This window comes from Delphinapterus leucas, chromosome 15 (genome assembly GCF_059928025.1).
Source record: "Delphinapterus leucas isolate spDelLeu-1000000601 "Yukka" chromosome 15, BTC_Dleu_Yukka2, whole genome shotgun sequence".
Taxonomy (NCBI): domain Eukaryota; kingdom Metazoa; phylum Chordata; class Mammalia; order Artiodactyla; family Monodontidae; genus Delphinapterus; species Delphinapterus leucas.
Genome location: NC_143143.1, coordinates 40,916,856 through 40,938,115, shown reverse-complemented (window position 1 = coordinate 40,938,115; position 21,260 = coordinate 40,916,856). Strand labels below are relative to the sequence as shown.

At 43.2% G+C, this 21,260-nt stretch overlaps 1 protein-coding gene across 1 annotated transcript in view; it reads right to left on the bottom strand.

Moving 5' to 3' along the window:
• The window catches only part of CFAP61 (cilia and flagella associated protein 61), a 115,635-nt gene that overhangs the window by 58,736 nt on the left and 35,639 nt on the right, over positions 1-21,260 (bottom strand). The window contains exon 8 of the mRNA XM_089896512.1: positions 14,334-14,493. Within this exon, the coding sequence (XP_089752638.1) occupies positions 14,334-14,493 (160 nt within the window). The remainder of the gene's footprint in view (positions 1-14,333; positions 14,494-21,260) is intronic.

Below are 21,260 nucleotides of genomic sequence, written 5' to 3'. Positions count from 1 at the left end.
AGAAAAACAAATACCGTATGCTAACACATATATATGGAATCTAAAAAAAAAAAAAAAAAAGGTCATGAAAAACCTAGGGGCAAGATAGGAATAAAGACACAGGCCTACTAGAGAATGGACTTGAGGATATGGGGAGGGGAAAGGGTAAGCTGGGACAAAGTGAGAGAGTGGCATGGACCTATATACACTACCAAACGTAAAATAGATAGCTAGTGGAAAGCAGTCGCATAGCACGGGGAGATCAGCTCGGCGCTTGGTGACCACCTATAGGGGTGGGATAGGGAGGGTGGGAGGGAGGGAGACGCAAGAGGGAAGAGATATGGGGGCATATGTATATGTATAACTGATTCACTTTGTTATAAAGCAGAAACTAACACACCATTGTAAAGCAATTATACTCCAATAAAGATGTTAAAAAAAAAAAAAGAGAACAGAATGAACATAACTATGGCACACCCATATGCTGCCACCAAACAAAATGAGGAAAAAAAAAATAGATGTGTGGAGTTGCATGAAAAGCACTGTCAAACAGGAACAGATGTTTAACTTTCCCTAGGTTATATTTGTATGGGCAAGTGTTATTAATATAAATATTTCAGGAATTATATGAAGTGCCTAGAAATTTGTCAATGTCCTTGCAGTCCATATGTCCCAGTACTGCTTTGCCTGATATTAAGTAAGAACAACATAATGTTACCAATATGCCAGTTATTATTTTAAAATGTAGTATGCCACAGAAACAACCACATTTCCTTGTCAACTGAGTAATTTTTAAATGAACTCTCATAAGATCTTCAGCCACAGCCATTTAAGTCTTTTGTCATCCACAAATAGTTACTGCTTTACTCTGATGCTTTCCTGAAAGCTCTTGCAATCAGCTACAAGCCAGAAGGTTTCTCTTCAACAAAAGGAACTGTCTTGGAGACCTAGGGTAAAGGAACTATGCAAGGTACTATGGAGGACAGGTTCTGGTGGCATTGTTTAAATAACTCTGAGATAATATCAGTGGACAGAGTAAGGATTTACAAAACTCTCATGAGGAAGCCGATGGGTTCATGGAACTGCAAACCCAAGATCAAGCAGGACAAGAATTAATTACATGGTACTAAATGAACTGATGAAGGATAATTAAGTTTTTGTTTAAAATTTTGTTCCTGGATTTGGGTACCTCCCTGGTGGTCCAGTGGTTAAGAATCTGCCTTCCAATGCAGGGGACGCGGGTTCGATCCCTGGTCCGGGAACTAAGACCCCACGTGCTGCAGGGCAACTAAGCCTGTGTGCTGTAACTACTGAGCCAGTGTGCTCTGGAGCCCGTGTGCCACAAGTAGAGAGTCCACGTGCCACAATGAAAGACGCTGCATACCGCAACAGAGATCCTGAGTGCTGCAACTAAGACCTAATGCAGCCAAATAATAAAACAAAACACAAACAAACCAAAAAAAAAAGAGAAGGCAGAGAAAGAGTGGAAGACAAGAAAAGAAACAAAGAACAGGAGCAATGAATAGAACCAACAGTTACAAATAAGGGAAATATTGATTGAACTATACCACTAAAAAAATAATAAAATAAAATAAAATAAAATAAAATTTTTTCCTGGATTTAAGGAACCACTTTCTTTTTCTCTTAAGCTATTTTTTAAGAATTTTTTTAAAAATTTATTTCATTGCACCGGGTCTTATCTGCAGCAGGCGGGCTTCTTAGTTGCAGCTTGCCAGCTCCTTAGCTGTAGCATGAGAACTCTTAGTTGTGGCATGCGTGTGGGATCTAGTTCCCTGACCGGGGATAGCACCCAGGCCCCCTGCATTGGGAGCTTGGAATCTTAACCACTGTGCCACCAGAGAAGTCCCTCTTAAGCTATTTTTAACTTACAACAATTTAATAAATTATACTTTGTTTTAGCTTTTCATTTCTGGTTTATTGAAGTATAGTTGATTTACAATATTTTATTAGTTCAGGTTTACAACAGTGATTCAGTATTTTTATAGATTATGCTCCATTTAAAGTTGTTACCAAGTAATGACTATATTTCTCCATACTATACAGTATATCCTTGTTACTTAAACACAATTCATACGTCTTAATCCCATACCCCTATCTTGCCCCTCCCCACTTCCCTCTTCTCACTGGTAAACACTAGTTTAAATTATACTTTTATAAACAGAAATGAAATACTTATATTTTTCTCTCTGCCTGATCCCTCCAGAAATCAGAAACTCTTATTTATTATTCTCATTCTCATGACAATATAGTTGTTTTCATAGATTTAATAAGAATCTCTCCTCCTCGTAATAGAACATAACTGGAAACGTTGGTTATGTGACCAAGGCTTTGATTAAAATGTCATATTTGAGAATGATGTGCATAGAATCTAATATGACCAGACAGTCTTAAGGAACTAGGTTGATTTACAGAGCTAATGCTTACAAATCCCTCTTGGGTATCTAGTGCCTGGCTTACAGGTTTCCCAGCATTACAAGTGAGTAAAGAAGGATCTTTTGGGGGACCTTGAGAAGACGGAAATTCACCCAAATCTATAGGTACTGCAAGTGAAATCTGGTGGTGAGTTCTTGGCTTGGCATCCTAGCCTTGAGAAGCTTTTAAAAGTCCAATTTAGGGCTTCCCTGGTGGCGCAGTGGTTGAGAGTCCGCCTGCCGATGCAGGGACACAGGTTCGTGCCCCGGTCTGGGAAGATCCAACATGCCGCGGAGCGGCTGGGCCCGTGAGCCATGGCCGCTGGGCCTGCGCGTCTGGAGCCTGTGCTCCGCAATGGGAGAGGCCACAACAGTGAGAGGCCCGCGTACCGCAAAAAAAAAAAAAAGGCCGCCTTGGGGAGGAGGCCGGAAGTCCCGTCCCCTACAAGTTGTGCCCAAATGGAAATCCCTTTAAAAAAAAAAAAAAAAAGTCCAATTTAAGCCTCCTCAAAATTCCAGCAAAGCAGGCTTTCTGCTCCTCCCCAGTCAATACTGCGTTTTCTTCTGCAGTGCCAGCATGTTCCTGAGTCACAGTGGTGAAGCTGAGAGAAAACAGATTTGGCCATATTGGGTACCTGGTCACCAGAGCTCCTTTTAACTCTGGCAAAATGGATATGGTCACCATCAATGATCCCTTCATTGACCTCAACTGTATAGTCCACATTTCCAGTATGATTCTGCCCATGGCAGCAAGTTCAATGGTTTAATGGCACAATCCCATTAGCATTAAAAGCCCTATAGAACCTTCCATATTTTCCCATTGAAGCCCTAACTAACCCTTCCCCACCCCTTTAAGTTGGTACATACACCTTTACTCCTGGCTATTCAGTGAGTTACTCATCACTACAGAGTACTCCTGCATGTGTAATTAACTTTTCTCCTGTTAATCTGTTTACTGTCAGTTAATTTGCAGGTGCCTGACCACTTGGACGTGAGTTGATAGAGGAAAAGCTTTTCTTTCCAACAAATGCTTTTATATCAAACAAGAGAGAAATGAAAATAATCAAGCAGCTAGAATAGGAAGAACAAAACAAGGCCAAATTAAGGGAAAGGAGGTCATAGGATTAAAAGCAGATATTAATAAATTCAAAAAGAAATAAACCCACAAACTTGATAAATTGAAAAGCAAGCTCTTTGAAAAAGCCAATCAAGCAAAAGAAGCTTTAAAAAAAAAGCAAGAAAGAAAAGTTAAAAAGCAAAAACAACCTTAGGGAGAAGAAAGAGCTATAACCAGCAATAGCAGAGAAAAAATTGTAGGTAGAGCTCCAGCCTGGGCCCTTGGAAGCTGGGTCCATGCAGTTTGCAAGCATCCCAGTTAGAGGCTGCAGCAGAGCCTGCCTGGGTGAAGTCTATTTTGGTTGCAAGGAGAGTCTGGAACCATTTCCTTGACATAAACCATGTAGCAGCGATTATGAGGCTGAAGCTGCATCAGGCACAGGTGTGCTGACTCTCTGAGAAACCAAGCGTGTCATTAATCCGGGAAGACAGCAACAGCACCTGTGGTGGGAAGTCAAGCTGAATCTCCCAGATGGGGTTAAAATAGGACCAGCAAATTGAAGTTGCTGATTCCGAGTGAGAATCAAGATAGAGCCAAACAGAGAGGTCAGGAATAAAGGAGTTATTATAGATCTCTGCACAGGCTGGGGTAAGCGAAAGTAATTTTCATTTTTTACCTACAAGAGTCACTTTAATCAAGTGATCCAAGTGACACACGTCAGCAGTGGAACAGGCTGAAAATGTGTAACACCAGAGAGGATGCAATGAGAACCCATCTCTCCCACCATAGTCCTGCCAAATGTGCACAACATGGATCCCATCATGGGAAACATCAGACAAACACAAACGGAAGCACATTCTACAAAAGTAGGGGCCGATAATCTTCAAAAGTGTTTAGGTCGTGAAAGTTAAGGGAAGACAGGAACTGCTCCAAAATGAAAGGTAATACGACAGCTAAATGCAGCTTGTCATTCTGGACTGGACATTTTTGCTAGGAAGGGCATTATTGGAACAAATGGAGAAACTTGAATGAGGTCTGGGATTGTGTATTAGATGGTATTAACACATTCAAGTTAATTGCTTGACTTTGATGGATGTTTGAGGCTCACTGAAGTAGTGACTACTACACTCACTGAGGTAGTCACAGGTGAGTCAGCATCATGTCAGCAACTCACTTGCAAATGGTTCAGGAAGGAAAAAAAGTACCTGCAACTTTTCTGTAAAGTTAAGATTGTTTTCATATTTTAAAAAACAGAGAAACGAAAGAAAAGCATTGCCTTAGTGTCACTTCTGTGACTAGGTCCATGTTGTCATTTTCTTAGACAGTTTTATCCACACTTCAATTCACGTCGCGTTTATTTTTTTCACGTAAGATTATATCGTACCCATTTCCCTTCAACGTCTGTAAACTTTTTAAAGGCTACTGCACAGCCGTACGGTGAATACTCACGAGTTTAGCCATCCCTCTCTTAAGGGAGACTTCGGTTTTTTTAATTTGTCTGTTTATTTGGATATTTTCTGTTCGTTCATTTTTAGTATTATGATTAAGCTTAGGGAAAAGTCTTGAATGTGTATCTTTTTACAGATTCAGGATTATTTCCTCAGACTTGCTACAGTTGAGGTCAAAGAATATGAGCACTTAATGGATTCTGGTAACCATTTCTGGAGTGTATTCCAGAAATACAACCTTCACGGCTGTCAGAAACCGAGGACTAGTTGTCAAGCTTCTTGCCTAGAACCGAGCATCTTAATTATAACACATATTTGAAACTTAGTAGGCAAGAGCGGGGAGAAAAAGGTCTTGGGTTTTAACGAGCATTTTAGTTTTATGGAAGCTGAATATTTTCCCACACTTATTATGAATAATTTTTTGTATAGTTAGTTTTGTGATTTACTTATGTTTCTCTTTTCTCTAAAATATTTTATGTAGATTGAAATCAGCACTCAATAAAAAAAGACAAGTCTTTTTCCAAACGGAGTTGGAGACATAATATATAGAAAGCTGAAATAACTTTCTAGGCCCAAGATGGAGCCACTCCTGCCCAGGGTGGGGATGAGGGCATGCCAGGTCAGCAAACCAAAACTTGGGTCACTTTCGTGTCCCGGTAAAATGCAACACGACCAGAAATGCAGTCGATCCTTCAGTCAACCCCCAACCGCCAACCCAACCCTGGATCTTCTCACCCCAAACAAGGGTGACTGCAGGACCCCAGCCAATCAGGTATTTTTCTCTTCCTTGTTCTTTATTCTTTAACCTATAAAAGCTTCCTGCTTTCTCGCCCATTTTGCAGTTCTCTGAAAAGAGACTGTCTACTTCATGAAGTGTTAAATAAAGTTTGTTTATATCACCTAAATTGTCTTCTTTAATCATTTTAACAGTATATATATATATATATATATATATATATATATATATACTGTTATATACATATGTGTTTGTGTATGTATATATACAGATACAAACATACACACTGGAGATACATATATATGTAGATCCACCACTGTACACTAATCATTTTTTAACCTTCGTATACTAAATGATGCTTTTCTAGAAATATCTAATTTCCTAAAGTTGATTCAAAAGAAATAGAAAATCTGAATGTGTGAGTAACCTTGAGGGGAAATGGAACATCGTGAAACATGAACCTGAAGTTGGAACCAGCGTCCAAGGTGACTGTCCCTGGTCTTCCACTGAGTGAGCCCACGTGCTCCTGGAAGTCTGAAAACACCCAAAGCCAGAGCGCTATGCAGTGGAGAAAAGGTTTGCAACCCCGTAATGAAATTAACCGGCTTCATGTTGGGCTTAGAATTAATACGTTTTCCTTTGTTGCCACGTGCAAAGACTGAGTTTTAGCAATTGCCTCTTCAGTTGCTTCGCTTGCTTGGATTAAACTTGCTCCGTGATATTTTAAGAGTCGTCAAAACCCCTGTGTAAACAGACACAGAACTCACAGCGACCCAAGTGCAATGGGTGCAGCCCACCGACAGCCAATTTAATCAAGGGGGAATTCAGAGTATTCATCACAAGCAATTGATTTTCAAGAGAAAAGTCAGCAGGATCAAACAGCCTGTTGGGATGAAAACCCTCTGAATCACCCCTACCACCATATTTTCTAGCAACTAACTCCTGACTCCATATAGTGTAAGAGCCAAATTACTATAATTATCCTGCAACACAAGTGCCATATCAACATTATTTTAAACATGGATTTTTTGCATAATCTTTCATTATTATCATTCAGTCTCCCATTTGGAAATATAAAACAACAACAAAGCGCGATCTACCCCCAAAAGAAGAAAGGTCACCAGAGAGAACAAATAAAAGGGCTATTTACATGTGAATGTACTAAGAGAGGTGTGTTTTACAGTCAAATACACTCTTGAAATTCATTAAATGCCTTCTCCCCTGCTTCATAAATATGGGCAAAAGACACATCGCCTACTGAGAAAATAATCCCAGTACATAATGATCATAACGAATATAAATAATGCCACTTTTCTTTCAAAGACCTCCAAGTCCTATATACAAATGCATTTGTATTTCGACCACTGAGAAACGAATCTGCTTGGTGACGAGCGCAGCAGAATCATCACTTAACCAGTGGCTCCCAGTGCTGAGGAGAGTAGGAACGTGGCTCCCAGTCATCCTGTGCTCCGCGTGATAACGGAGTCTTCAGAGGGTACCCTCATTTGTTGCTGCTGTTTTTAAAGGCATTCAAAAGGGCTTAGAAACCAGTATCTGAATGAAGGTGGAAAATCAGCACTAGGTTTTATTAAATAATCAAAAGGCTTCCGGGGCAATGACCCTGACAAGACTGATTTCAAGTCTGGATGGCCTCCTTCCTGGTATGTTTCCAGCCCAAGGGTTCCACCCAGGGAACCCATGCAAGAGTTTATACTGTTGATGAAGTAAAAATTCGTATTCTAAGGCAAGTCATGGAAAATTTAAACATAAACATTTTTCTCTGCCCCTTGTTCTCCTCTCTCCCCTCTGCTGTGTATCGACATTATGCATGGACCAGACCTCCCCATTGGCGTAAGTACCCGCTCAACCATAAAGAGCGACATTCTCCCGGTACCCACAAGACAACTCCTTAAAAGGTAACATTCCTTCTTGACCTTGTAAGGGATCACAATGACCCACCACTTTGTACTTAAAGATCTGGACTGTGCAAACTCTCTACATCATTTAATGTACAGCCCCTCTGTCTCAAAAACCTGTGTAATTGTGCTTTGACCTCTAAGGGGTAAAACAGTTCTCAGAGCTTTCTGAGAGGTTGTTCCTGGGTTATAATCCTCAGTTTGGCTCCAATAAAATTTCCCATTTCTTTCTTAGATTGACTGATTAATTTTTCGTTGACACCGCCAACCTTGGAGATAATCATGTCAGCCTGGGCATAAGTCTGGAATTATTTATTTGTTTTGTCAACATCTTTAACAAAGCGTTAGAACTCACACAGTTACTTCCAGAAAACCAAAGTTGGCAAGAGTGGCTCAAGTTTTAGAAGGACGCAATTTTGTTACCTTCATATACTAAAAAGACATTTGGTGGTTAAAAAAGATGCAATTTAAATTGTGACAACCATGAGTCAGTGTATCAGGCTTTCATGAGCATGTGTAGAAGCAAGCAAGTAGAAGGGACCTTGTTGCCATGATCGGCATTATTACCATACAGCCTTGATCACAGGGCTCCAGAGAACCGCTGACACAGGATTCTAGGTGCTGCACATTGAATCGTGTCCCCACAAAACTCGTGTTTAACCCCCACCCCCTGAAACCTCAGCATGTGACTAAATGTGGAGAAAGGGCCTTTAAAGAGATAAAGTAATATGAGGTCAGATGGATGGGCCCTTAAGCCAATGTGACTGGTGTCCTTATAAGAAGAGGAGATTAGGACACAGACAGGAACAAAAGGGAAAACCACGTGAAGACGCAAGGAAAAGAATCTCCAAGCTGTGGAGAGAGACCTCAGAAGAAACCAACCCTGCTGACACCTTGATCTCAGATTTCTATATTTCCACAACTGTGAGAAAATGAATTTATGTTGTTTAAGCCCCCTGGTCTGTGGTACTCTGCTAAAACAGCCCGAGCAAACGTATACAGAGTCCTAGTGGGTCACTAGTTCAATAACTACGGAACGTACCAGGTGGTAAATACATGGTCTGAGATACAGAATGCAAACCTCTTGGCAGAAATACTGCTATGCTCTGTAGGTGAGTGTTTCATCCACATTTGGAATCCAAGTTAAAAGAAGAATAAACTAAAACAGAAAGTCACCCAGGCATATAAAATCTAACCTTAAGAAGAGAGGCTAGAAGACCTGGGCTATCACTATTCAATAAATCAGACTTGGCTTAGCCATTGTTTCTTAGCCCTGCCATCTTCGTTTCAGACATTTCCTCGCCCTGCAGAGGAGAGACCCTGAGGTAAGAAGCAAGTGTAAGTTCCATGAAAGAAATTTAAACAAGACACAAAGAAACATTTCCTGACAGCAAGAGTGATTTTCTTTCATTTAAAAGGCAACATTGCTATGTTTTTGGATGGAAATATTATGAAAATTATATTTCAAAGAGCCTTTTAACTGTAGAGTAAGGGACTTGCCTGGTGGCGCAGTGGTTAAGAATCTGCCTGCCAATGCAGGGGACACAGGTTAGAGCCCTAGTCCGGGAAGATCCCACACGCCACAGAGCAACAAAGCCCGTGCGCCACAACTACTGAGCCTGCGCTCTAGAGCCCATGAGCACTACTACTGAGCCTATGCGCCTAGAGCCTGCACTCTGCAACAAGAGAAGCCACCACAATGAGAAGCCCTTGCACCACAACAAAGAGTAGGCCCTGCTCGTCACAACTAGAGAAAGCCCACGTGCAACAACAAAGACCCAAGCAGCCAAGAATAAATAAACTTAAAAAATTAAAAAATAATAACATAAAATAAATGTAGAGTAAGCAGCACTTTTCCTGGGTGGGTTGGTTATAAGGAGCTGCCCTGGATGTTCTTCGGGACACCCGTGATTCTGTTGTATGAAATTGTATTTCTCCCTGCCAAGGGCACGTCGAGGTCACAGAGACTCTGTGTGGTGGACCCCATGTACGTACTGAGATGCACCTTTCAGGGCTCTTTCAAAACCGAGACTCCCACTCCCCAGGTCACACCAGCCGATGTGACAAACAAAAGTTTTGTCTTTCACTTGCTTTCAGTTTTTTCATTCTAACTGGTAAATGTGTCGATGCCAATACAGCTGTGGAAATGCAGGCTGTGCCCTATTTTGCCTTCTGCATCATCAAGAAAATGGCCAGCTCACTCTGGTTCCACAGTCTTTATTGTGATGATGCAGTCAACAGAAGACAGCCTGATGTGCCGTCGCTGGGCAGGGCCAGTGGTGGAGCCAACTATTGTCTTGGGCCACTGTATTGTCGCTGGAGGAAAATATGCATAAACTCCCAGCATACGGTCGCCGCTGCGCGTTCACTCAGCTTTCAGACCCTTGCCATTTGCGGGATCTTGGATTTCATCTCGTACAATCTCCCACACAAGCAGAAAGCCCCTTCCTGAGCAGCTATGACTCTTTATGAATTCTTCCAATACTGGGGGAACTTGCTACCTCTAAACTAGGTACTCCGCTTAATAAAAAATAAACTTTTACTAGATTTTCCTTATACTGGGACAAAATCTGCATCCTTATGAGGCAGGAGATAGATGGGTCCCAGGCTGAGCAGCTGGAGTTTGTCCCCTGTGGACAGATACTCCAAGATAGAGATAATAGCAGGAGGCTAACAGGAGAGGCTGAGCCCCGCCCAGATAAGAGATAGGGACCACATATTTCTCATTCTCAAGGTCAAGGAGACCTTCCGGACTATACATGTGCAGAAAGCCTCCTTGCAGGTCAAAAGGGGAGTGATATCAACTTACCCATAGGCCTCTCCACTGGAATCCATCTTGACTAAGAGATGCGCATGCACACATGGGAGGGCCCTGAGATAAACCAAATATGGACTCAGAACCAGGCAAAGCAAGATGATTGGCCAAAGGAAACCCAGAAGAAATGCCCCACGTAAGTGACTTAAACTACCGCCCTCTCTCTCAGTCTGCCCGTGTGTCTATTCACACGTACTCTCTTCCCTCCTAATAAACACTTTGTTTTACTACTTTCCGTCTTTGTGGGAATTCATTTCTGCAAAGCCAAAGGGGCAGGGTCTTGTCACTGGATATTGGTCTAGTGGCTAGGATTCAGCGCTCTCACTGCTGTGGCCCAACCTTGATTCCCGGTCAGGGAATCGAAATCCTGCTTCAAGCCGCTGCAGGCCGAGGCCACCCGAGATCACTTTGACTTTGTTCACATTGGTTCCAGTTTAGTCCCAAGGTTTAGCAGATAAAAACCCAAATTTACAAGTGTGTGTAATAGTTTGTATATGACGAATAGGTGACTAAAAAAATGGGATCTCTTAAAAATTATTCAAGTAAAATGCAAAATGAATGTGTATGGTTACACTTTTTAGATCCAATGGAAACTTCTGATACGGCTGAAATGATGAGATAGCAAGCCAATCATAATGTATGCAGTAGCTAAAGAAGGGAGACCACTGTGTGAGCTCAGGAATGTTGAGCCGTGACGTTGTTATTCTGCTTGGAAGGGTGGAGGTTCATGTGAAATTGCAAGTCTCACGGCTGGTGGGAAAAGAGCAGACCTTGAGTTCAGGATTTGAGAACAAGAGTTTATTTGGGAGGTGACTCCAGGAAGCACAGTAGGGTGGTGAGGAAGAGAGAATGGGAAAGGAAGGCAGCTAACAAAACACATGTCATCACACGGATCACCAGCTGGAGGTGATCCTGGAGGAACGTTGAGAAACAGCAAAAGACTCGTGTCTCAGAGCTATCCCACCCTAGGGGTGAGGGAGCTGGGGTATTTATACCCCGACTCCTGTCAGTTGTGTGTAAATAAATGTTTTCACAGCTGGTGGGAAAAGACTAGACCAGCAGTGTCTTGGGGTGTGTTCTCTCAGAGGCACAGTCTGAGTCAAGGATTCAAGCACAACTGTTTACTTGGGAGTTGGTGGAGAAAGTAGCAGTAGGAGTACAGGGACAAGAAATAGGGAAGCAGAGGTTGCTCCTGGGGTGTCAATGTCCTGGCACTTCCAGCCTGCCTCTGGAGCAGGGCAGAGTGGCCTCACATGGTTCTGGCAAATCCCACAGACACAGAGGTGGAGATTCCAGAAGTTGGAAGTTTTCAAAGCACTCGCGTGCACGCGCATACACATAGACGTCACCTAGAACTCCTAAAAGCGATAACTCATTAAATAACTCATTGAAGTGAAAAAATTGATCATGTATTTGTGTAGTAGGCCCACCATTGGAGTTTTCAATCACAGCCATCCTAGATAAGAAGTCACCTTGCCAAGCCGAAGCCTCAGTTGGGTTCTGGGTCAGCCCCTGTTGAGCTGTAACACCTTTCGGGAGTGTGGGCAGGTGTCACCTTTCCTAGCTCTCCTACATCAAGTTATGAGGATAAAATGAGATGATACATCCAGAAATCCTTTGAAAAGTAAAAAGCATAAACAAAATTGAAGGCATAGGGCATAATGGTGTGTGCCCAATGAAGCAAGCATTTTAGTTCATATTTTAGAGAAATTATATTTCCTTTAACTTGAGACTTTCATCAGAAAAAGAAAATGGACAGCAGATCATAGGACATTTCAGATTTTCTCTGGAGCCTCATTCCTTGCTGCTGTTGATGGGAAGATCGCAGCAAAATGTGCTGATGACTCTTTTCTTAGATATAATGAGCTGCTGACGACTTGTGAATCCATCCCTGAGTTATTCGGAAGTCTACAATAGTTCTCCCTAGTGACAACTTCATAATCACCTTTGCATCAGTGAAAATAAAGCTGGATTTTCAGAAATAAACAAGGCACACAAAATAACAAGAGAAGTTTTCCTATCTCCTTTACTTACCATCCTGTTCTAGATCAACTAATTGTAAGTAAAAATATTAAAGGTGGTAGAGAGAAGTAAGACTTCTTTCAGCTTCCATATCTCTGGGGCTTTTTGCTAGGCAGAGGTACTAGATAGATTATGTGTGTTTTGAAGTCCAGGGTTCAGCCTAAATTTTGAATTTTGTTCCTGCCCATAAAGTTTCTAAGATGGGAACTTCCCAGTCATTCTATGTAACCTCAGAGCCACTCAGAAACATACTGGAAAGGACTATATCTTTTCAATTTATTTTTAATAATGACAACAGTCACGGGGGGAGGAAAAACGACTTCAATTTTTTCAGAACTTACTCTGTGTGTGGCACACAGAGCTAAGGACATCATGTAGATTCTAACGTTTAATCTTCCCAACAACTCTTTGGGTTCGATACTATTTTTATCTCCATCTTAGACATGAGAAAACTGAGCCATAAAACTTATTTAATGGTGCCTTCGAGAAGAATTTATATTGTGTTGACACATTCGAAAGTGACAGTGATAACTTTTTGTTCAGGACTGTCTCATGCTGAAAAGTCCTTCAGAACTCTCCTGTATCTCTGCTGAGAAGCAAGGGCTAGCCAGCCTTCACCATTAGACAATAAAGACCTCAAAAGCTCTCCTTCGGGAAGAGCACCATCATCAGTACAAAAGGGAATCACCTCTCCAGCTTCAGCTCTGCAAGCTCTTTGTAACGACTGTGAACATTCAGACGAGCTCCCTGCACTTGGTTTCCCGTCCAGCGGATAAGATCTGCCAAACCCACACCTGCCGTTGTTTAGATCAACAAGTCTTCTGCTTGTCAATCGTGTCCCCAACACGCTCCTCTTCCTGTTTTTTCAACAGTCTTGGTAGAATCTCTCAGACACAAGAAAGCAGAGCAATTCAAAATGCCCAGATTTTAACCTGGGAAGACTCAACTAGGTGAAAGGCCAATCACAAAGTGATAACAATGACCGCTCAAGGTGATGGTCCATGCTGACTGAGTGCTAACTTTGCCGAGACACTGAATAAAGCCCTGGACGTGAGTGATCTCGGCGAGACCCCACGTGGGAGGTATTACTACTATTCCTATTTTACAAATGAGGAAACCCACATTTGGAGAACTGAATTTACATGCTCTCCTTGCATCTGCCTGATTTAAGAACCAAAGCACTTAACCTCAAAGATACTCATGGATGCAGGAAGACCTCATTAAATTAAAATACCAAAATTTGAGATGACCTAGTTTCACTTGGTGAAAACCCTAATACAGACATTATTTTAGAATCAGTGCAAGTATTGACTACTTGCAATAGACCTGTATTACATAATAATTTGTTGAAGACATAAACACAGAAGCTCTAACTGCTGGGATTAAAACTTAAAGGCATATATGAAAAAGAAAATATATGTATATATACACACATATATGTATAACTGAATATATATGTATATGTATAACTGAATCACTTTGCTGTACACCTGAAACTAACACAACATTGTAAATCAGCTATATATTTCAATTTTAAAAAAATTTAGAAAAGAAAAAACAATATAATTTCTCGAGTTCTTGACTTGAAAAATTCACTCATCATATTCAGGTTTTGTGTTGTACGTGTGTGTCTGAGTAAAATCCTGAAATGCTATCAATTATTTCCCCACAGCTTACCTCTAACAATGAACATCCTGAAGGTAGATGTTCTGAATTCAGGAAACCTTCAGTGGCAAGGCCGCAGTGCACCCTTGACTCCCTGTGCTCACAGATACATGCACAAGGATGAGATGGACCAGGAACTACTCCTCAAAGGGGACTGGAGACAGAGCTATAGTAGGTGCCACCTAGTTCCAGCACTTAGCCAAGAGCACAGCACAGCATGTAAAGCTTGAATTCCTGACACGCTCCTTTGATGGCCACTGTACCTGAACTTCCTTGAACGCTTAGCTCTTGGGGTGGCTCCAGGACGTCATCGGGATGCGGGGTGCAGAGTCCGTGGAAGGGCCTCAAGTCAAAGCACTCATGCAGGAGCTGCATGTTCACTCTCGAGCACACGCTCATGAACCCGACGGCTACACCTTCCACCTGAAACGTCCAAAACATCTCATGACTGTCCGACCTCAGGTGAATGCTCATCACGAAACTCCCAGGAGCCCCAGCCCATGGGCACCCGGAGTTGTCTGAGGGAGGGAGCAGCCCTAGTGTCCAGAGCAATGCACGGCATACAGGACAGGCTCGAAAAACGATGCCGTGGACGACCACTGTGGGCAATCCCAGAGGTGGGTATATAACTTAGGGAGGCCACCAGGATGTTCTTTAGGGAAAACTCTTTGGAACTTTGCCCAGACAATGCCCCTGCCTGCCCCATATCCCTTTATTGCCCCACTGCAAGCCCAGCCCTCCCATCCACTCTCCTCCCCTCCACAATGCGGTTCTCAGGAAGACTGGCCATTGTTCCAGTGGCCATCTGGTTGATCCTCGGTTCAGAGAAAGTTCATGGCCTTTCGCTCCTCATCAGGTAGGAATGCTTCGATCTTCTTAAACTCATTTATTTTTTTGATTGGATGGTCTCACGGGGAGGAGATGTGAGGAAGGAGGTTTGGTGGGAAGCTTTGAGTGAAATAAACTCATTGCACCTGTTCACCAGATGTGTCTGACCTACAACTGCATCACCTCCCAGCACCCTACCTGATTCTGAACCTCTTGCAATGGCCCTCATCATTTTTGGCCTTTGATGAGGAATACATAAGTGGGAAGATGAGGGTGACAGTGTGACATAATATTCAGTCTTCATCCCTCACTCCTGTCACAAAGCTCCTAAAACACTTGTAATTTCCTGAGAGCAGCATCTTTTGTTTTTCATAATTAAGTCCCTTTCAATCACACCTGAGTTTACACTAAAGAGGTGACTTTCGGAGCATGGGAGCTAGTTACCAGAGGAATCAACCTTGTGATTAGAGGGTTGGAACTTTCAGCCCCGTCCCCTCGGCCTCTGGGAAGGGGAAGGGGGCTGGAGATTGAGTTCAACCACCAGTGGCCAATGATTTAATCAGTCGTTAATGGAACCACCAGAGAAACCCCTAAATGATGGGGTTCAGGATCTTCCGGGCTGGTGAACACACTGAGGTGCTGGGCAGTGGCGAGCCCAGAGAGGGCATGGTAGCTCCCCGCCCCCTCCTCCCCACCTCCCCCCACGCACTTCTTCCATTTGGGCTGTTCCTGAATTGTGTCCTTTACAACGAATCGACGATGGCAAGTAAAGTGTTCTCCTGAGTGCTGGGAGCCCTTTCCAGCAGATTGTCACACCCGACGAGGGGGTCATGGGAAACCCTGATTTATAGTCGGTCAGTTGAAAGTACAGGTGACAACCTGGGTCTTGTAACTGGCATCTGACAGGGGCAGGGGACAGTCTTATGGGCCTGAGTCCTTAAACTGTAGGGCCTGTGCTAAGTCTGGGCAGTGTCAGAAGTGAATCAAACTGCAGGACACCCAGCTGGTGTCTAGGATGCTGGAGAGTTGACTGGTATGGGGAAAATGCAACACATTTGGGGTCATAAGTATTGCGAGTAGAGGAAACAACTTATCTTTCTGTGAGTAACTAGCTGAGCTGAGCCTATTACTGGTACTGAAATATTATAAATTAACAACGAATTTTAATTCTATCAAATTTTAATACCACATTGAGAGATGACTGTGATTGAAATTCTTTATTATGTTCCATCGGTAATTCTGTATTTCATTCTTCTCTGCAAGGAAAGCATTTAGAATTTTAAAAGAGGCGAGAGAGAATGCAGAGTTCTTACATTAACTAATCTTATTTGGTGGTAATTATTTTGCAATATGTACATAAATCAAAATGTTAGGTTGGACACCTTAAACTTATACAATGTTATGTGTCAATTATATCTTAATAAAACTGGAAAAAAAGGAAAATAAATAAATTTCACATAAATAATTCCTTTGATCATTATGTGGGTTTTAAGCAAATTCTGGTGACTGATTTGACTCTGACAGCTCTTATAAGAAACCAGCATTTACTGGGCAGGTGCGATCCCACCAGAATTCACACTTTATTTCTCGAGACAGCCATTCCATCCAAGAAGCAGAACGCAACAGGACTTCCCTGGTGGTGCAGTGGTTAAAAATCCGCCTGCCAATGCAGGGGATATGGGTTCAATCCCTGGTCCTGGAAGATCCCACATGCCGCAAAGCAACTAAGCCCACGTGCCACAACTACTGAGCCTGCGCTCTAGAGCCCACGAGCAACAACTACTGAGCCTGTGCTCCACAACTACGGAAGCCTGTGCACCTACAGCCTGTGCTCTGCAACAAGAGAAGCCACCGCAATGAGAAGCCCGTGCGCCACAACAAAGAGTAGCCCCCGCTCAACGCAACTAGAGAAAGCCCACGTGCAGCAACGAAGACCCAACACAGCCAAAAATAAATAATAAATTAAAAAAAAATACAAACTCAACAATCACCAGCATTCCCTGTTCCTAAGAAGGCAGCATCATTCCATAAATGCCCAGAGAAAATGGTTAATACTTGAACTTCCTAAAGTAGAGAAAGAAGCTACAACACTCCTTTAAACAACAGAGAAAAAAATTAGGTATTTAACTGTTTGTTCTCAAATGTTCTCTTCTGGTTTAAAACCACTTGTTCTCAAAGGTGTGTTTGAAAAGTAAAGACTCCCTGTACTTTCTCCCAAATACTAGAATACAAAAAGAATTTTTTAAAAATTGATTTTTTCCGTGCATATTCTTTTCTTTACACGCTCCCCAAAATACTAGCTGTAAAAGGCTGGATTTATACAGCTGTTTTATAAAGCCGTCGACACTTTAATAAAAGTCCAAAATACACATTTTAATTTTTTTCCCAAATAACAAGTGATCGTTTGTCTTGTTTGCGCGTGTGAACAAAGGCTGTGTAGCCACAGTTGTCTGGCTTCTCTGCAATTTTAGGCCCAAGACTCAGCAGACGCTGATTAACCAATCCCTCTACCATATGTGCAGAGAGAGCCGGCCAGCCTCCCTCTCGGCAGGGAAAATTGGCATCCACCTTTGGTTCACATGGAGATGTCCTTCTCATCTAGAGCCACGCTGGCGCGATGCAACTTCCATGGCCTGAAATACCTTTTGCTGGCTTCATGGCGAGCTGCATGTGCATGATAAGAATTCATTATTTATAAGACCGCTGTTAGTAATGAGCTATTATACTAATGGCTCGTCATGTTTGGAATTTGATTCAAATGGCATGGATCACACATTCTGATGAAAATGAGAAAAACACGTTTCACCATTAGGAACAAAGATTTCACGTTCTCCAATTCTACAACCTGTTATATTCCCATCTTTCATCTCGGGACTGTGACAATTCACAAAAGTTAAGAATGATCGACTCAACAGAGCGAGGACGTATTGTGGAAGTGTCTGCTTTTTCCTTTGGGTTTCTTTGGGATGACTGTTCCGATTTGAGAAACACTGTTCTTAAATATGAATTTGTGGGAGTATTCAAATGCATCTTTGTGTGTGTGTGTGTGTGTGTGTGTGTGTGTGTTTTCTGGAAAAATAAATTGATTTGATGGACTTTTTTTTCTTGTACAGTGAAAAGGCACTGATTGCTGGCTGCTGTCTGTCCTCCAGGTAACCAATACTTTCCACCACAAAGGTGCCTTTAATTATCTCACATTGGAGAGCAAACTGGGAGTTTGTTGTTGTCCTTGGTTTTCCCTGAGGATCCATATGATGATGCATAAGGCTCAGATCGCTATAAACCACGTGTGCAGTGGCCACACCTTCACAAGCAGGACCATTTATAGGCCCGTATGCACTGCATCGTTCATGCTTCCATCTAAAAAGCCCTACGTCACCCGCCCCTTCTGGTTGCCCTCATTGTGACCACTTCCAGCTCTGATCCTTCCTGCCTGATGTCTAAGGCATGGCTGCGCTGGCAGGCTCTGCCCCAGTGCCTCCTCGGACTGCTACTGCCCGCGCCACAGATGCTGCCAAGGCAGACGCTCTGCCCATCTGTCTCTAGGAGCTGCCCTTGGCCTCCAACCGCCCTGCCCTGAAATCGCAGTTTGGAGTAAACACCAGATGTCAAGGTCAGCCAGGATAAAGTTATGAAAAGCAACTTGCAGCAAAGTGATGACTCAGAACTCCTCCAAAGTTGCGATTAAGTCAAAGAAAGTGCTCGCAGTTAAAAACCTTTAGTTGAGGGCCCCCCAACGGTGCAGACATGGCTCTCAGGGCATCCACATCCATGGCCTGTGACTGCCATGGACGGGTTTGGGAAGGGACAGGCTTGGTGTACTATGTCCCGTTATCTCTGGTCACCTAAAAGTATAGTGTGCTGGTTAATGCCTAATCGGCATTGTAGGGAAAAGCTTAATTGTAACATTTGCCAATTTCTGTGGTGTAAATATTCCCGTTGCAGCCCATTGTAAGCTCTTGGTGTGATGTCACTGAGTAGAGAATTGGGAGAAGATGCACAGTAGCTGTAGTTACAGTATTTCCACTCTGCAGAGACCACACACATAAATGACCCCAAGAGGACAAATAAGAGTAAAACAATTAAAAAGTAATGAATTTTGAGGATTTATTAATTTTGTTTTTGGAATAATTTACTACACTGTTAGATGATATAACTTAATTTTTGACAATGGCCGTGTTTAACAAGCAGCTTGCCAAGTCCCTAAAGATTTAGCAACTGGCTCTCGCGAGCCAAGGTGAGAGAGCTCCAGCACACTGCTGCCAAAAGGCAGGTCTGAGGAAGCCCAGGTGGTTGGGAGGAGGGTCCTGGCAGGTAGGTGGTAGGGTGGTGACTGCACTGATCTTGAACCCAAAACGGCTTAAGACACCTGACAGGGCTTGGTGAAGACCAGAGTTTCACTCCCAGATCCTAGGCTGGTTTGCTCACTGTTGACAGGTCCTGTTCCTGCCCTTCCATTTAAGGTTGAGGCCCGTGGTCACATCTCCATGGGACATGCAATCTCTGATGTCTGAGGCAGCACGGCCTCTCACAGATCAGGCTGGACTCCGTTTGTGTCTTTGGAGACACCAAAGGATCCCTGCGGGGTTGGGACTGCAATTTTCAGCCTACAACTTTTCTCTGATATTTACACACACTGAAAGTTTGTAACACATGACAAGAGAGGGAAGGAACTGAGAGAAGAGGTCACTGCAGCTGCTCTTCACAAGAACTAACTCAAGAGATTTGGGTTCAAACTCGCACCTTGAAACCAAAGAATTAAAAGCCTTCTCCAGAGTGAGGTCAGCATCATGGTGGTAAAAGACATCCCTTATTTTTATCCCCTGCTCAACAGCAAATATTCGGCATCCATCCATGAACAAAAGTGCCTTTGAAGGAGCTGTGGGATCCAGCACCATCCACCAAGGGGCCTGAGAGGAGTCTTGCCCACCTTTGCATCAGGAAATAGGCAGACAGACCTCGGTCACAGCTGTGGACCCTGCAGAGGCCGCTGAACTGGCTCTAGCCTCTCTCAGCCTCAGTCCAGGAGCCCCTGAGAACAGTGACTTAGACGATCACTCATGGATGAGAGAGCCTTTGATGAAGTTCAGGTTTCCCGAGGAGAAGTTTCAGCTCCATTGGAGCAAAAAAGATACCAGTTTGGATGCCGTGGAGTGGGTAAGACAAAGAGTCTGCCTTTCCCCACAGCACCCATCCTCCAAGGCAGTACAGCTAAGGGCCAAGAATTATCCCCCTAATTTATCCCGTGGCAGGTAAGGGGGAGACTGTGTAAGTGAGCACCTGGCTTCCCTAGCTATGCAGGATGCTGCCAGAGGGGCGCATTTCTCTCTTGCCAGATCCAGAGTACTAAACTGGGAGCTCACGACTGGGGGGTGGAAGGAGCCTGGGACAGCAGCAGGTAGGACCCCCAGAGGACATTACCAGGCATCATGGATTCTATCAAGAAGCCCACCCACGAGCTACTGGGAATATTTCACCCATGGATCCTGCCAGCCTGCCCACGAGCACCCCCAGTGCTCCACGTGCCTTACGCACACACCAGCCCACCTTGTGGCAGCTCCCTGTGTGTACTCCTAATGGTGCCATGAGCAGACTTTGGCAGATGGCTAAGGAGCATATGGAGAAAGTTGGCCCAATCTGTGGGCCAGGAAGAGACCACAAATTTGAGCTGTAGTGCCACCTTTGGGAATACAGAAGCACTCGACCTGGTGCTTTGCAGGGTCCAGAGAAGACACAGAAGCTTAAGAATTCTGCCACGAGAGAGCAAGAAGCATGGAGCAGGCATACCCATAGAAGGTCTGAGGAAGCCTCAGAATCTCTAGCAGAGCTGAGAGAAGTTATTTCTCCTCCAAATACCAGAGGAGGTGACTGCTATTCAAATGTGAAGACAGCAATGCAAAACTCAATGACCATGAAAAATCAAGGAAGTATGACACCACCAAAGGGTCACAATAGTCTTCTGGTAACTGAACCCAAAGACAAGAGTAAATGGTAAATCTCCAATTTACCAGATAAAGAATTCAAAATAGCTGTGTTAAGGAGACTCAGTGAGCTACAAGAAAGCAAAGACAATTCAACAAAATCAGGAAAACGACACACAAACAAAATGAGAAGTTGAACAAAGAGAGCGAAACCATAAAAAGAACCAACAAGAAATTCTGGAGCTGAAGAATCAACAAATGACATGAAAATGCAACAGAGAGCATCAACAGCAGACTTGATCAATCAGAAGAAAGAATCAATGAGATTGAACACGGGAACTTTAAACGTATCAAGTCAGAGGAGAACATAGTAAAAAGAATGGAAAGGGTCATAGGATGGTATCCTATGATTTATAGGATACCATCCAAAGGACCAATTTG